The sequence below is a fragment of the Ascidiella aspersa genome, chromosome 2 (assembly GCF_963924565.1).
Source record: "Ascidiella aspersa chromosome 2, kaAscAspe10.2, whole genome shotgun sequence".
Classification (NCBI taxonomy): domain Eukaryota; kingdom Metazoa; phylum Chordata; class Ascidiacea; order Phlebobranchia; family Ascidiidae; genus Ascidiella; species Ascidiella aspersa.
Genome location: NC_139448.1, coordinates 10,825,120 through 10,841,788, shown reverse-complemented (window position 1 = coordinate 10,841,788; position 16,669 = coordinate 10,825,120). Strand labels below are relative to the sequence as shown.

The window sequence follows — 16,669 nt, the reverse complement described above, 5'->3', positions numbered from 1 at the left end:
TCATCATCTGTTGCTTCAACAAACAATATATTGAGACCGGTTGGATATGTCTTTAAACATAAAGGAATATTACAAAAAATATACAAGCAAGCAAACCATAGACTAACAAACCTATTTTAATGTTTTTAAACATATTCTTAAGCTCACCCTATATGGAAAATCTTATCTGCCTTGTTATTTTAGCTGGTAATTTTAAATAAACAATGTATTACTTTCTGTTAAGGAAAAAAATGCATTCAACAAATTAAAAAAAAAAAAGTTAAAAAAAAATTGTTTAAAGGTTTTTTACCAAGTAGCAATTAAACTTAAAAAGTATTAACCAATTTACTTCAGGTATAACAGCTATATAGCCAGCATCTGGAATGAAACTTGGAGGACTTTTATTGATTTTGGTCACAGTAACCTTAATATTATCTGTCTGCAAATAAAACACATATTTATATTAAACCCTAATTTTACAATCAAAATATAAATTACATACAATTTCTGGACCGGTACCAGTGTTGCAAAACATATCCCCACTTATTTCAGTACCAACATCTCTTGTTATATTTGTATCTTTAACTCTCATAGTTTCGTTGTCCATCTCAAAATATATTTGTAAATCTGGATCGAGGGTAATTATCCTAGGTGGATGGCCTGCTTCGTATGTTCCATAATCAACTACGGTCCCTGCCGGAGCATACTCATATACTTGTCGTGCGCCTTGAGTTAATGTACAGGGTGCTCCTAAAGAAAAACGACACACATGAGATTATGCAATATTATAGAATATTTGGGAATATTTTTACTCACCTTTCGCAAAATCAAGCAATACCACAAAAAATAATAAAAAAAGTGAATATCTCATCTATTTTCTTTAAAATGTCATGTACAAAACATAAAATATATACTGTGCAGTAATCCTGAAATCACGTCCTGTTCACAAAAACTTAAAACAGGCAATATATAGGTTTTGTCCACAGTGATCACTCAGGTGGCACACAGTGCTCTATTTCCACCTAATGGTAGAATACACCAGTATATGTAAACTGCATCTCATAAAGTGCATTTTCATCAATATTCTTGCCTTTTTTTTTAAATGAATAGCATTTTGGTTATTAAAAATAAGATAATGAATGGTTTGTTTTTTGTTATGTTATTTGTTGGTGTCATAAGTATAATTTTTTAAGCAATTGTAATAAACAAAATTGTAGGTTTTTACAAACAAACTAAATTTAAATGTAATTCATATTTAGTTTAAATTTTACATTCACTTACAAACTATTGCACGAGAAGACTTTATTCCAAAGTTTGAAAAAAATATATCAGGAAACTCAAGTGGTAAAAACTAAATCAGAATATCATGTAACTTGGACTCATATAAAGGTACTTGAAAAGAAACCAGACTTTCTAACCAGCTACCATTTATTTATCTTGAAACAACAAAAAAGACTTAATAAAGCTTTATTCTATCGTTGTTTACAATAAAACTGTGTTTACCACACAAGATTTGTTAAACCTCAAAAAATTCTTTTTTAATAGGGCATAAGAAACATCATAAATTCCTATAAGAAGTCAGCATGAAAAACATAACAAACAAGATTATTGTTGTATAATTAGGCCAATTCAATTATAACTACAAATGGGTGTATGTTGGTTCAGTGAATTAGTGCCATTTTATCAATTCTCAGGTTTGTTGTTGTGTAATAGCAAAAATATCGAATGGAGCTTAAAACTAGTAGCTACAGCTTCATGATCAAAAACAAGGAAAATCATTCTGTTTGGGTCATAAATCTTCAAATATCACCCAAAAGAGTTGACAAATGTTTGGAACACAAATAAAAAACTCCTTTTGTTTTTGTTACATTCATAGTGCATACCTGATAATACCGAAAACTTTACAAATAGTAAAGGCACAATATTTTTTTAAACTAGTTTTGAAAACTTCTCTCTCAGTAAAGACCGGGTAAAACCAAATGGGTATTTTAGGCTATAAATCAGACATAAATGAGCAAACAAAAGTTACCTGAAACAAGTATATAACATTTATTTTTCTACATAATGATATTTCTTCGTCCACCATTTAAGATGTTTTCCCACATACATCAAGCAGAACAATAAATTGCATACACAATAACAAAACAAATATATACAGTGTAGGCATTATTTTTACACAAGAGCATTAAAGACGCAGAAAGGCACAATAAAATATAGACTAATTGACAAAATAAACTGAACAAAAATTGTGTCACTAGTTGGATTGTTTAAACTACAAGGGTGCCTCGAATTTTTTTTGTAATTTTGGAAAATTAAGTTATTTGTATTACAAAAGACATACACGTAAGCATTTTAGACCTAAAGACACACTATCCTTTACAAGTTAGTAATATTGAGATATACTGTACATTTAGTTTTTAGTGTGTTAATGGAGATTGTAAGATTACTATATTGTTTGATAAAAGTTCTGTTAAAAGTGTGCCGCGAACTATTTAAGATTTTGTAGTCTGCCGCGAGCTAAAAAAATTCGGGGACCACTGATCTACAGTAAACACAACAGGAAGAACGAAGAAAACAAACTTACTCTTGTGACACAACATTAATATTGCTATAGATAGGGATGTTAAGTTCCAGATAATTGAAACCACAAGAATCTTCCCTATAGATATTTCAAAACGTACAAGGGGTATTTTTACTTCTATTGCTAACAATAAACTATAATTTTAAAGAGCTAAATGTCTGCTAACAACAAAATGAATAAATTAAGTTATCTAAAAATACAAAAATCACAGTTTTCAATACTTTGCAAATATCGCTACACAATTGGGGTATAGGACTCAATTTAGTGAAAATTGTGAGAATTGTTCCGTATGGGTTCTTCATAAGCTTGAGATTGTTGCCTGAAAAACATATAATGTTGGGTGATACTAAAAAAAAATTAATTTTAAGGTACTCTCACAGTTACATATTTTGAAAAAAAAAAATAATTTACACATACTGGGCAATATCGGTTTGGTAAATAACATTATCATTTCCATTGTCAAAGTCTTCATAAATTTCTTCCACTTCACCTTGAACATCATCATATATGCTGTTAAAGCTTTGGTCTGCACAAAAAGTCACTTGAGAAGAGATAAAACAAAAATACAAGAAAAAAAATAGTTGAATAGCCATGTTAAATAAAAACTAATTTCCAATTTTATTTTTTACCTTTATTGTTAAAGATGGATAAAATTGTGTCATTCAGGGATAATTGGCACAATAGCACAATGATTCTTAATGAAAGAATTTTATGTACTATTATAATCATCTGCTAATTGTTACAATGAATGTAACGCTTTACTGTAGTAATACTTATAAAATCAAACAATATCACCATTTGGAAACAATACCAAAAACCACCTATTTTGGTATTTGCCAACACCGATACCAGATAACAAAAACCTTTTTTAATTAAAGAAACAAAAATGCAAATTACAGTTAGTTTATCTTTCCATTAAATTGAAAAAACTATCATTTTTCAATTTAACTTGGCAAGATTCTTAACATAGTAAACTAAACAATCTTTTTTTTAAGTCAGCCATGAAAAAGAAAGCCAATGGCAGCTTCAGAAGTTAAAAATTAGGAAATTTGTTCATTTCAAGGAAACGCTATATAATATTTTCATAGTAAAATAGCAGAAATAAAATCTGTCCAAATTAACAGAAACAGATATATCGTAGGGAGCGTAAAATTGGCCGTATCACGGGTCGCCTTACAAATGTACAATAACATTACCAGAATTATTTTGTTTTTAATTGATTACTATCAGCACAACATAAATTAATTTCTAAATAAACAAACATATATATATAAATATATATCATACTACCTGGCGGTGTGTTGCCAGCAATTTGAATGTTGCGCATTTCAGTTTCGGTAACGTAGCGGGAACCTGGTTTCTTTAAAAAATAAAAAATACATCCAAATAAGCAAAAGGTAATTGTGAATATACAAACACACAAAATTATGATATATACAAAGCATATTAAGAGATAAGTATGCAAATTATGACCACGGGACCAAACTGGTGTAATAAGTTTGTTTAATTGTAGTTAATGCAAAGCGAGCTGTTAAAAGACTTTGGGTAAAACATTAACAGTTGCATAAAATCATTTTTAAGGTATTGAAATAACAGTTATCTAAAATAACAGTTATATTACACAATTGATTTTTTTTTCATTGTTCCAAAATGCTATTGCAAACCTTCTCACATGGAAATCAAAACTCTAAAAATCCACTCACCAAGTCTGGTTCACTTTTTGCTGTAACATTAGAATTTCTTAGTTTGACTATCGCACATATAGAGATGGCCCCGAGAATAACAAAGCAAGAAACAAATCCACCAATAAGTCCATGTACAACAACTTCAGGATAAACTGAAAAAGAGGAACTGTATTAAGGTTTCATTTTATCAGTTTATTAATCTACAAAGCGGAATAAAATATTAGTCCTATATGACCAAAACCAATGTACTTTCATAATACAAAAAAATTAACTTGTATTATGGAAGAGATTAAGATGAGAAGCTGTTTACACAATCTTTCATATTCAACCAAATATTTAAGGCAAATTAGGTTAGAATTTTACAAACTTTTATTTTTTATGAAAATTTACACAAATCTACCAACGCTACTTAAAATATTGATTTAACATATTTTAAAGGTATTAGATTAGATACAATCTTCAGCGTTTCATCAAATATTTTTTGCTAAATTATCGATAACGTAGCATTGCTGCCTTGGATGGCAAATCATAGCGCAAAATTGTTATATCTAATTGGGTTTGGATGGTCAGCCTATACCTGCCTAAGATCAGATGCGTATCAATACTACCACTTGGCATCTGATATTTGCTCCAATCCAAAATATAATCAGACATCCCCACAATATATCACTAAATTGTAAAGACGCCACCCTTACAAAATGTAAGCATTTTTTACGACTCTTTACACTTACGCTTCTCTTCAGTTGCCTGTACTTCAATCTAAAAAAGTGAATAAAATATTTCACAATTTGTACAAAAACAACGGTATTTTAGACAAAATTATACAGTAGCGTTTCAAATAGTCCTAATATATTACTTAACACTATTTTCCAAATATGAGTTTTGTGAGAAATTACCGATCATATATTTACTCAACAATTAGAATTAAACAGATTAAGTGATAACAAATAGCAAGAAAGAAATGATAAAAGATTTCCATCACAAATATATAATAACAGCTTTTACATAAAGATTTGCTGTGGATGTTTTTCCTGAACTTTCCATAGCCTCAACAACAATCAAAAAACTTTGATCCGAGCCAATAGATTGGTTCATATATACTAACCCAGTTTCATGATTGATAAAAAAGTAAGAAGCATAATCCTCTGTGTCACCTAAACAGTAGATTGTAAGGAAAGTTTATTCCACAAAATACTTGAACTACAAATTTTTAGGCAATAAAATTTTTTTTTTTTAGGCAATAATACTTTTTCTTTTTAAAAAACTGAGCAAACAGACAATACACTTAAAAAGGATTATATCAATTTACCCCAGACAAACTGGTAGGTCATACTGGCATTGTTTGGATCCAGGTCAGTAGCTTTTATATCATTTGGCAAAACAGTGAGGTTCTAAAAAAATAAAGAGCATGTTGATACAAAAGACAAAAATGATACTGTTATCAAATTTGATTAAACCATTCAACAGTTGTCGTTTTAACTTATATGTATATATAATTTTTATAATTTTATTTTTTCAATTTTTATAAATATCTTTAACATAGAAACAAAACAAAAAACAATTAACACGACACCTGTAGTTTGGTAGTATACAGTTGTATCTGATACACTCCGCAATAGCTGTTTGACAGAGAGCAATTTGCGAAGAAAAAGCTAGGTGGGTTTAAGTCATTGTTGAGAACTTCGACTGTGACCTGATTAACCTGTGTTTGAATCCAAGTGCCACCAGTGTTATTGAAACCATTGCTTGTGGCAGTTCTACAAAATAAAACACTACAGTTAGTGTCAAAAAAAACGAGATATTACCTGATTGGCAGCAAAAAAGCAAAACAGTTACGCAATTATTTTATTTTTAAGTCAATTAATACAAAAATGCAACTTTCTGCTTCCATTAGTCTAGATTTTCGTTCAAGAAGTATTTAATCTCTGAATATATTTTTTCTTTTGGAATTGGAATTTATTTTGTTGCAATATTTGTATTACTTTTATATTTTTGCGACCAAATATTCCAACACTAATTCTAATAGATAAATATACATTTTATACAACATGTCAGTGATAACTCACATTATGATCAAGTGACTCTTTTGCCTTCTGTAGTCAAGGGCGATTTCTATATACACCTTGTTGCCCTCAAGTTTGAAGGCATTACTTGTATCTTGACAGCTGTACACAACGGGGAAGCCATCTGCATCACTGGCAGACACAGACAAAATCACTGTGCCTACTTTGTCTGTCTGTAATAAAAATTACATTGTTTGTTAAATGGGACGCAATAAGACTTGTATGGATGTCTGGCAATAATGTAAAGACATTACCGAAAAAAACAAATAAAAATCAACAACTTTAAATTCAAAACCTGCATGCAAATGGTTGCTAGCACAAAATTGTTTTAAAGGATTTAAACTCATAAAATGAAAACAAATAAACTGATAAGAACTAACCTCATTTACATTTACTACACTTGGCAGATCATCGAATACAGGTGGACTCAAGTTTATGCTGTTTACATAAACTGTTGCATTTAAACTTATGTTCTGCAGCAAGAAAATATGTTATTTTAAGTCTGATACAAAACTACAAAAAACAATAAACTAGGGGCAACTTTTATTTTGAAAAAATGTCTACACTTTTGAACAAACTACACAAAAAGTACCTTCGTTGTATTGCTTAAAAGGCAATATATTGGTCCATTGATTGTAGAATTATCTCTGGTAATGTTGGTTCGGACAACTACATATGACATATTTGTTGCATTGTTGTTAAGGATTCCAAAAAAATTAGGCAGATCCCCACCAAGTTTGTATTCACTTGAGGTATTTGACGTAAAAGCAAAAACTGTAGACCCAATTGGGGCATACTCATAAATTATTTGCTCCATATGTGATTCAGATGGACAGCCATACCCTGTAATTAAAAGCTTTAGAAATTAATACCCAAAAGGTGGCATAACATGATGCATATAAATAGTTTAAAACTTAGAATTGTGAATTTGTTTATTAGCTTACGAAGTCAATGTAGAACTTAGCTATTTCAAAATCAGTTTGCATGATGAGCTTAAAACTGGTCAACATATGTTGAGCAATATCTATATAACCTTACCTGAAGAAACAAGCAAAATGAACGCCAGAATAATAAAGAGCATATTGTTGAACTTGGGCATGTAAAATATTCCAAAAGTAAAAAAAAATTACATTTTTATCTTCACAAATATAACATTTTTTTACAACTAATTGTGTAAAAAATTTCATTAATGGCTATGTTACCAAAATCATCAATGTCTTTCAAAACTAACCATACTTTAACCTGACACAGGAACTGATGATGCCACTTTGGCGAAATATATTTTCCTTTAAACAAAACGTCTGATCCTGTTTTTACTCATGTTTTTAACTATGAGTTTTACTTGTTAACCTGACATTTATTTTGACCAACCTATAAGAACTAATTACAGTTAATAGTCAAAATTCTAAACATGTTAAAAATACAAAAAGCAATACTGCGATTAGCCACTAAATGGAAATGAATACTATTGAGGAGACCTACAAAGCAGACTGAGAAATAAGATATTTGCTTTCTAAGTGAAAGTAGTACAATAGCAGGGGAATTTCACCTATGTGAGGCTGAGAAGTACAGATGCTTTACATTGAGCTCACTGACCCGCGCATTGAAAGGACAAACAAAAATATCTTCACAAGGCAAACAACGGTGGTCTTCTTAAATTTCATCACAGTAATCAGATAACTTGTTGACATGACCTGATAATATAAGCATAGGTCAACCTGACATAATAATGTAAAGTGTAATGTTTCATATAATCAAATAAAAGCAATATCAAAAGGTTTGATGTTGCACTAAAGAGAAATCAATTGACAATTACCAGCCAATATTTAAGGTAATAGTATTTAGAATGAACAAGGAGAATGGAATATAGATTTATAAATATCTAGGTTTACTACCTTTTCTAAACCTTTAGTTTAGTTTAACAGATGTTTTTGCAGCTTACATTGTATGGAAGTTAATCATAAAATACATGCTATTTAAAGGGCATTTAACCTTATCACAATAAATGATCAACGTTCTAACCTTAAATGTAGGACAGCACAAGATACAAGAAAACAGGTTGAAACCAGTTGACCAAGAAGGTTTACAAACATGTTTTTAGTCAATTAATTTTAAAGTTCTTAGTAATATATATTGGCCCAATATTAACAAATTGAGCTATTTTTGTTACAATAACGAATCATTAAAATTTACCAGGAAAAATTTAAAAGCTTAAAAAATTATCAAGTACACAGCATAATTTTTTATATGTTTTTATCGATGTGGTTTTATCATTATGCTAATTTAGAAAAAGGTAACACACAACTAACGAAATGAAATTAGACCTTTTTAAACACCCTAATTTTGCCACTATATTTAGTAATTATTATGTAACCAGCTTTCAATAGAACATTTGCTTTATTTCAAAAGTATAATATATATATCTATATATATTTATATGCAAATAGGAGTTTTTTTCAAGAATTTTTGTAAAAATAGAATAGTATTCATATTGCATTGATTTAAGCATTTTGCAGCAAAGGAAGTATACATGAAAGAAAGTAAAAACTTGTATTGAAATATACAAATAAAAAAAGAACAGCTCTTTAAACTTAAAACAGAGTGATTTTAATAAATGTTTTGTTTAAATATCTTTAGTCATATCAGACATTTTTTTAAATATAAGCTAAAATATATTATGACACAAATTTAAGACAGACAGATTGGAAACAATATTTTTTTTTGCTTTAAACAATTATTTAAATTAAGATACTGATGATGCTAATAGGATTAAAATATATTTTATATCATCTACAACGCTGCTTTTTACCCTATTCCAAGTCCCTCCTTATATAGCAAATTTTTGCTTAGTCGCAAAAAATCTACTACATTTAATTGTAATTTCATGGCACGTTAATGGTTAAGAAGGTGTTCATGCTTAACTCCCGAAACAATTTTGTTGAACGCTGGTTAACAACTAATCCAAAACAAATCAATTTTCTGGTACTAAGTTTTGTATTTGGTTCGATCTTTATTTGTACCAAGTGACAAAATACAATTGTTCAAATCGTTGTGGGAAATCATTAATTTAAGTGCTTCTAGGAATAAAAAATTAAGAAATTGATAAATACTAATTTAAATAATAGTGTATCACACTTTATGAATAATTGACATAATTTGTTTTTCGTAAAAGTGTAATATCTTGTCTGGTGAGTTGGATACGGGTGATTTCTAGGGCGATTATTTTTGACCAAAATATGAGAAATTTACATAAAAAATTAAAATTTTGACCTAAAAAATATTTTTTGACAAAATTTTGACTTATTAGAAATGTATTAAATTAAACGCAATTTGTTGTTTGAAGTACTGCCTTATTGTCCTCAACCACACGTTTTAGATGTTTTACTGACTACCGGTCAAACACAAATCAGTTATTTTTTTGACTTTGTGCAAAACTCTAAACAAATATTTTAGTTATTTCAAAAAGACAAACAACTCTAAAAATGCCAAAAAAACAAAACGATGGTTATTTTGGAAAATATTGTATAAACAGCTAAAATACAACATAAAACTAATTGCAGAAAATTAACAAAGACCTATAGTTATAGAAAAAGGAAATAAGATAATTGCAAATCACAAGCGACAAATGACAGCAAATACTGTTCAAAACATTTGTCTAAATCAGAGATCCACAAGACCACAACTATATAATACAAAATAGAAGTTCAGCTGAACCAAATGTGATAAATCAGGCTTGGGTGGTTAATTCTACAAGCTCGCGTATACCATATATTGCCCTAATAAAGAAAAAATACAGTTAAAATATCGCTGAATATTACTCAAAACTTTTTTTAAAGAAATTTACCTAAACAACAATTTCAAAAGCTGATTATAGTTATTTTAATTTTGTAAACGATTTATGTGCATTTTTAATTCATTTTGACTTGAGGTATTTGAAGTAAAAATATTTTGGACAAATTCCGACCTAACGTATAAATTTGACAAAATTTTGACTTTTTTTAATAAGTCAAAAAATAATGGCCCTAGTGATATCATAGTATTGTATAAGCAAATAAATTTACAAAATACAAGAAAAATCCTTATTTTAATATTCATATAAACTATTTTTCAGATTAATACGATATGACTTTAATCGCATGATGTAAATCTTAAATGTGGAAAGGTTAAACATGAAATAAATGTACAAAATAAGATATAATATTTCTTCGTAAGCCAGTTTACTGCAAAAAAGTAAACATTAATTGGTTTTCATTTCGGTAAAACCCCGAAGCTGCTCTCTTAAAAACTACCATAAAAAACGAAACGCACTTCAAAACAAAAACAATATGGATTTGCTGTTTTGCAATTAAGTTATGTTATAATTTTAAACTTGGATAGTTTCTAATAAAGAAATTTTATTAAATCAATTTGTGTTTATCAGTCGGCGACCGGTGCGGGCCAGTCTGGTGGCGGACTGCTGTGCAATTCCTCCAGCCATTTCCAAATTAACGCTTGGTCGCCATAGCCAATATGATCTTCTCCCATATGCATTTCTTTATCAAATTTTTGCAAAGCTTGTCGAGTAAGGCACCGAACCTCTGTTTTATTAACAACCTTTTCGGATGATTTTGTTCTCGTTTTTGTGTCAACCAGCGATTTCGTAATGGTTGTGTTGTTTTCCAAAAGGCATGTTATAGTTTCTATTGACGTCAATGGTTTACAGGCCGGCTTCTTGGACGCTTGCGGCCTTGATGATTGTCATATAGGAGGTTTCTCCTCAACGTGCGATACCACTCGGTTTTGTTGACGAGCTAAACATAAAATACAAACGTTGTACAATTTAGTCCGCCAGTGGTAGGCTATGCAGTAAAACAAGGAAGAAAAGTAAATGCGCCAAAGTTTGGGGGAATATGACCAGAAAACCTTTATGATCGCATTTTTTCCCTTTATGATCGCACTTTTTTCTAACTTTAATCACAGTAGCTCTGTGAGAGTTTTTATATGCCTGATCACAAATAGGACATATCCCTGCATCTTCTTTTAATTTGACTTTAGTTTTGTTTTTCGCAAATAATGTTGCAAAAGTCTTCGTTACCAAACTAATGTGTGGCCTTGGTAGGCGCGGATCGAGGATATTTGTTTGGGGAGGGGGCATAATTGTTTTTTAGACGTGACATCACAAAGTTGCGTCAAATCGCGACGTCACAGAGTTACATCTTAACGTGACGTCATGGAGACGTATCCTTAAAAACGACTCACAGTTTTTTTTTATTTTGTAGAAGTTTAGGCTTGCAGAGGTGTTACATTTAGTAGAATAGCTATGGATTGCAAAATGGAAATGATTCTCGTGAATAAAAAAAACGCCTTAATATCGCTGCTAAAACTTTCATTTTAGAGCAGGGGTCCGCAAATAATTTTTTCAACCAGATTGCCTGCATCTGGTTTTAGTTAGCAAAACTTTTCATTTAAAAATATGAATGACGCTTGACCACACAAAAACAATATTTCCGCAAACATAAAGATTCGCGTTAAGCATCTTATAACAGCTCGTTTATATCGTTGAAGTTCGAGAAAAACTGCATAACCCGGTCAAACAGTTTATGTTAGCAAGAATTTTAAAACTAATTGAGACAAAAATGCTCATGCATATCGCGTTAAGAAAAAAAATTCCTTAACTGGTAAGTTTGCATATTTTAGCTTTAAGAAAACTATACGTGCTCAGGACGCTTTGGTTAAAGAAGGATTTTTAAAAACACATACTAGGAAGTAAACCCAGATTCCGGCTCAGCAGATCAGTTTGGTGTGGTAATGGCCAAAATAGTGTTGGATTACAAACGCTCTATCCCATCACCTGGTACGAAATAAGGTCCCACGACATTTTAAACGGTCTCGGTGTATATATTTCGCGTGACAATTCTACTCGCGCTTAAAGTAAGACGGCCCTCTTGTATATAATTCAGTGTACAATAGGATACAATTAAAAAACTTACCAACTATAGGCCGCTATTTAAATATATTAAGGCTTTCGCGACCCAAACTGGATGGTCCCGCAACCCAATTTGGGTCGCGACCCCCTGTTTGCGTACCCCTGTTTTAGAGGATGCGATGGGACGCAGAACGCCTTTGGCCTAAAAACGTTATACAAAACAGGCAAAAGAATTTGGGCCATGACCACGTGCCCCCCTAGATCCGCCCCTTGCCCTTCGGATATCACAAAAGTTGAGTGATACGTATTATTTTTTTAAAGTATACATTTTTTTATAAATATCGTCCTATGTTAGTTTATAAATAACAGTACCTTGTTAATCCTCTTTTTACTTTTCAAGTAGCCTACTTTCTAATGCTTCACAGTCACGCTCTTATGTATTTAAATTATCTACATATATGGAACTTGTAGGCTACTACACTGTGATCAATATAATAAAACAATTAAAGCCAAAAGTAATCGTAAAACCTGCCTGCTTTTTCAATACTGCACTTTTCGATTTTCTTGATTTTCGGTATCGCTGAATGATTATGGTCGTTTTTTCTTAAATCGATTTTGGATTTTTCCTTTTCAACGTGTTTTGTGCAATTCGGCTTGTCGGTGACAGATGTCTCTAAAGTAAAAGTAAGAAAAGCAAAAAAATGTATAGTGGTTGTTTCGCAGGCAAGCCACTTGGCTCGGAGTTCAATGGGATGAGTGTGATCGTTTTAGCAAGTGAATGACAAAAAAACTCTTGGAATGTCGTAGGCCTACCCTAAATCAGTGGTTTTTAAATTTTTTTCTTGCGACGCTTTTCGAAAAGTTTGTTAGACTTGCGACACACCCAGGGGTGGATGGCAATGTCACTAAGTTTCACCAAATCACAAGTCAATTCATTATTTTTGTTTCGGAAAATCATATTTAATTACTGTATTTTTTCGTAACAATGTAGTTTACTTTGTACATATCAAGGGGTAAAATTAAGTTTGAATAAGAAAAGTTATCATTGTGCGACGCCCTTGGAAAATCAAAACGATTCACCAGAGCGTCAGGTTTCATCATATTGTTTTAGAATTTAGAGTATTTCGCCGACAGATATTTAGACCTGAAGAAAATAGAATTTATATTTTTAATTTACATCGAAGTACAACGAATTATACAGGCCACGGAAAATCATTTAATTGTATACGATGTCAAGAAATTGTTTAATTATACGCTTTCAGACAGGTATATACGGCTAACAATTCATTTTCAGTTTATCGGATCGCTTTCTAAAAAACAGACTGAATCTATAATATATCCATATGGCAAATATTAGTTAATGCCGCGATGCGTAAGAGTATAATAGACAAACGACATGTGTGAATATAAGCTACACACAGATGGTTATCGATTTGTACACACCCTTTGTCGTGGTGGACACGTTCTCAAAACAGGTTCCATGAAGCAGATCGTCGGTCGATACGCCGGTAACTAAGTTGAGCGTCAGCGCCACCCGGCGGATTGTCGGCAACGAGCGCCTCGAGGTGGCGCCAGAACGAGCGGTGCTGGGTCGGCTGTCGATCTTCTGATTGTGACGTAATAACAGGGTGCGTCTGCGGTGTTGCTCCCAAATATCTCCCGCACGTCGGCGGCTGTAATTGCCACAGGTTGCTGGATCTGCTGATTTCGGTCGTGATCTGCGACATTAAAGTGATCAATTTATACGAAGGGTATAGGCTTTAATAATCTTGAGACAATTTTGTGCATCTTTTTGGGCTTTTGGGGGTTGTAAAAGGCCAATTCGTGGTCTTGCAATCGATTGGCCTAATTTTAGGCGTAGTTCAGCTAAATGTCAAAGCAACGCCGAATGAAATAGGAGATATACGGTGCAGTTTATTTTTTACGATAAATGATAGGTCTCTGTTAAAAGTGCACTTCTCGCCATAAATAACTGTATGTATTTTTTTTCATCCATTCAATAAATTTTGAACTTTAAAAATACCAAACATACGTGATTTTCAAAGTTAAGTCGTTTTAGGCACAACATGAAATTTAAATGTCAAGTTTTTTGGATGACTCAACAGGTCAAAAGCCTAAATTTAACTAAGGGTTGTGAGTGAACCGAAAGTTTTCGGGCGCTGGTGTAGAATCCGACCACAATGCTTATTATTTGGGTAGGTTAAGCAATATTATTAAATAATAATACTTGACCCACCCTCACCCACACCCTAACTGACACCCTAACCCAAATACTGTGCGTTGCTTTATTAATTGTTCCAACGCTGTGGTAGGATTCTAGACCATACTCTAGTTTTCGCCCTATCGGAGAGCACCCATTGATCGCCCCACACACACGCACTCACGGGTACTGGTGCAGCTTCGCTTGAGTGCCGTACGCAGCGATCACCACGTTCGGACTTCCGCAGCTTCGCGAGGAAACCCCAGCCGCCTGTTGCTGCTGCAGCTGCTGGTTATCGCAGCTCAAGAGCGTGGCTATAAAGTTGTGGCTCAGCCTCGACCCAAGTACTCGGCCCCTGAATTCTCCCCTGCACCGTGTTTTGGCAAGCAGCTGGCGGCGGGCCGTGACAACACGAGGTTGGATTGCGTCGCGGTCCGGAAGAATTGCCAGCCCTGACCCTGGCCGACCAACTGTAATGCAATTGCTAATAATAAAGTCTTAAAAACTTCAGAAAATACTAGGGTACTGCTATAACATGTGACCTATAACTTTTTAATGTAGATATACCCAGTACGAATATATTTATTAGGGTCACTCCTAAACCTTACCCATGACTATAGCTAATATTTTGACACCTTGTTAGTATGTTTATAAATATAACTTGCACAAAGCAGAAAACTTTCACACGGTTAGATCCCATACTTTGAAGGTGTAAACAAATTTTTGTTTTTCTAGAATTTTTTAGTTTCATTCAAATATATTTTTATTTATGTATTTTGGAAATACAATGTGTAACATATACCTAAGCGCCAGTTTACTGTAATCACTGTAAAACGTTTCCTGTGCGGCGCGCTCATCAGGTTTCGTGTGTTTTTTTTAATTTACAAGATTTCACAAGACCTTTGCATTTAACTTGACTCACGCGACACTAATCCGATACTAAGGTGGCATCGACCCCATATTACTGAATTAATTCATGCATTAAGTATTGTTAAGTTAAACTCGAAAATATATAAGCTTTCTAAGCTAAAGGAAATTTGGGCCCAATAAACCGAAAAGCATAACATCTTTATTGCCTACAATTCCGTATTCATGACATCACCTACCTAGTAGTTGATCGGATGGCCGTACAGGCTCAAATTATTGGGCATCAGAATACAATGCCAAGTATCGGACATTTCTCCTATGTAGCCTACTATACTATACTGTACTATACGTTTGATGCTTGTTACAATTACTCTAATGTTTTTTTTCGCATTTTTAAATTGTGCAGTTTATATTTATGAACGATGTACAACAACTTAGTACCAGCTTACCGTTTTGCATTCCAAGTGTTGGCATGGCTGATAGAATCAAAGCCTAATACCCATAATATAAATTTTAAACCAATTTCTATATTTTTTATTGCCTGAACAGAAACAAGTACAACATCGATCGGTATACATTGCTGCTCAATTGTGACGTCCGTTAGTTACTCTGATTCAACAATGAAATAATGGTGCTCGTTTTTACTTTGAGAAAAGGTGGTTAACACTTAACATACGCTCCAGTTTCTAAACGGAGTAAGCTAGAAAAGAGGTTAAAGTAGCAAAATGACGCATAACTATATCAGAGTTGACGTCACAAAGCTGCGTCATAATGTCTCGTCATAAAACAGGCAACCTTATGAAACCCGACGATCTTAGATTTTTTTATCTTGTTCTCAAATGAAAGTTGAATCTTAGGCTAAATACTTTCTACTACTCAACTGGCAAACCTGTTTCTGGACATCTTAAGTGTTAAAAGTGGAAAAAAGCAATTTACTGAAAAAAACTACTTTGCGTTACAATAAAGATAAGGTGACAAAGAACCTAAAAAAGAGACCCCACGATCTGACTATAGAGAACAGTAAATCGCCTTGTGTTTTCACGTTGCATTATATTATTTTAGAATAGTAAACTGCATTGATTGGACCTGTGTTGTAAACAAGTCGTTTTAAAATTCTTAATCAGGGTCAAGTCATTTGTAAAATAAGTTAGATCTGAGACAAATCTTTTTCAAAAAATAACAGGTAAGTCCACGTTACCAGTGACTCAGGCCAAGTTATCAAAACTCGCCCGATTATGAGTAGGTCAACTTGAAAAAAAATTAATATATAGCAAGCAAATTGACATTAGTCAAGTCACGTACTTACAAAAATTCGCCCGAAAAAAAAAACTCATTAGTTTCCTAAATTAACCCCAGTCCAAGTCATTTTCATATCAAGTCAATTCAAGT

The 16,669-nt window shown here is 32.3% G+C and overlaps 2 protein-coding genes across 2 annotated transcripts; both read right to left on the bottom strand.

The window, feature by feature from the left end:
* Positions 1 to 1,615: 1,615 nt before the first annotated feature.
* LOC146163612 (cadherin-99C-like) lies at positions 1,616 to 8,384 on the bottom strand. The gene is made up of 13 exons (XM_083382399.1): positions 8,331 to 8,384; positions 7,858 to 8,002; positions 6,901 to 7,151; positions 6,689 to 6,781; positions 6,312 to 6,481; positions 5,819 to 6,002; positions 5,555 to 5,636; positions 5,251 to 5,399; positions 4,977 to 5,004; positions 4,264 to 4,397; positions 3,851 to 3,920; positions 2,978 to 3,086; positions 1,616 to 2,879 (listed from the first exon to the last, which is right to left on the bottom strand). The coding sequence occupies exons 3-13, from the start codon at positions 7,123 to 7,125 to the stop codon at positions 2,822 to 2,824; spliced, it is 1,302 nt and encodes a 433-aa protein (XP_083238525.1). The 5' UTR covers positions 7,126 to 7,151; positions 7,858 to 8,002; positions 8,331 to 8,384; the 3' UTR covers positions 1,616 to 2,821.
* A 5,240-nt stretch (positions 8,385 to 13,624) lies between these two features.
* LOC146163611 (uncharacterized) lies at positions 13,625 to 15,025 on the bottom strand. The gene is made up of 3 exons (XM_083380550.1): positions 15,022 to 15,025; positions 14,598 to 14,883; positions 13,625 to 13,931 (listed from the first exon to the last, which is right to left on the bottom strand). The coding sequence occupies exons 1-3, from the start codon at positions 15,023 to 15,025 to the stop codon at positions 13,625 to 13,627; spliced, it is 597 nt and encodes a 198-aa protein (XP_083236676.1).
* Positions 15,026 to 16,669: the final 1,644 nt, after the last annotated feature.

Coding starts and splice junctions, on each gene's coding strand:
- LOC146163612 (XM_083382399.1), bottom strand. CDS start 7,125: ATGGAGCAAATAATTTATGAGTATGCCCCAATTGGGTCTACAGTTTTT. Junction 3,921..4,263: donor CAAAAAGTGAACCAGACTTG/GTGAGTGGATTT, acceptor TATTTTTTAAAG/AAACCAGGTTCCCGCTACGT. Junction 2,880..2,977: donor TACCAAACCGATATTGCCCA/GTATGTGTAAAT, acceptor TATGTTTTTCAG/GCAACAATCTCAAGCTTATG.
- LOC146163611 (XM_083380550.1), bottom strand. Junction 13,932..14,597: donor GCGAAGCTGCACCAGTACCC/GTGAGTGCGTGT, acceptor TTAATGTCGCAG/ATCACGACCGAAATCAGCAG.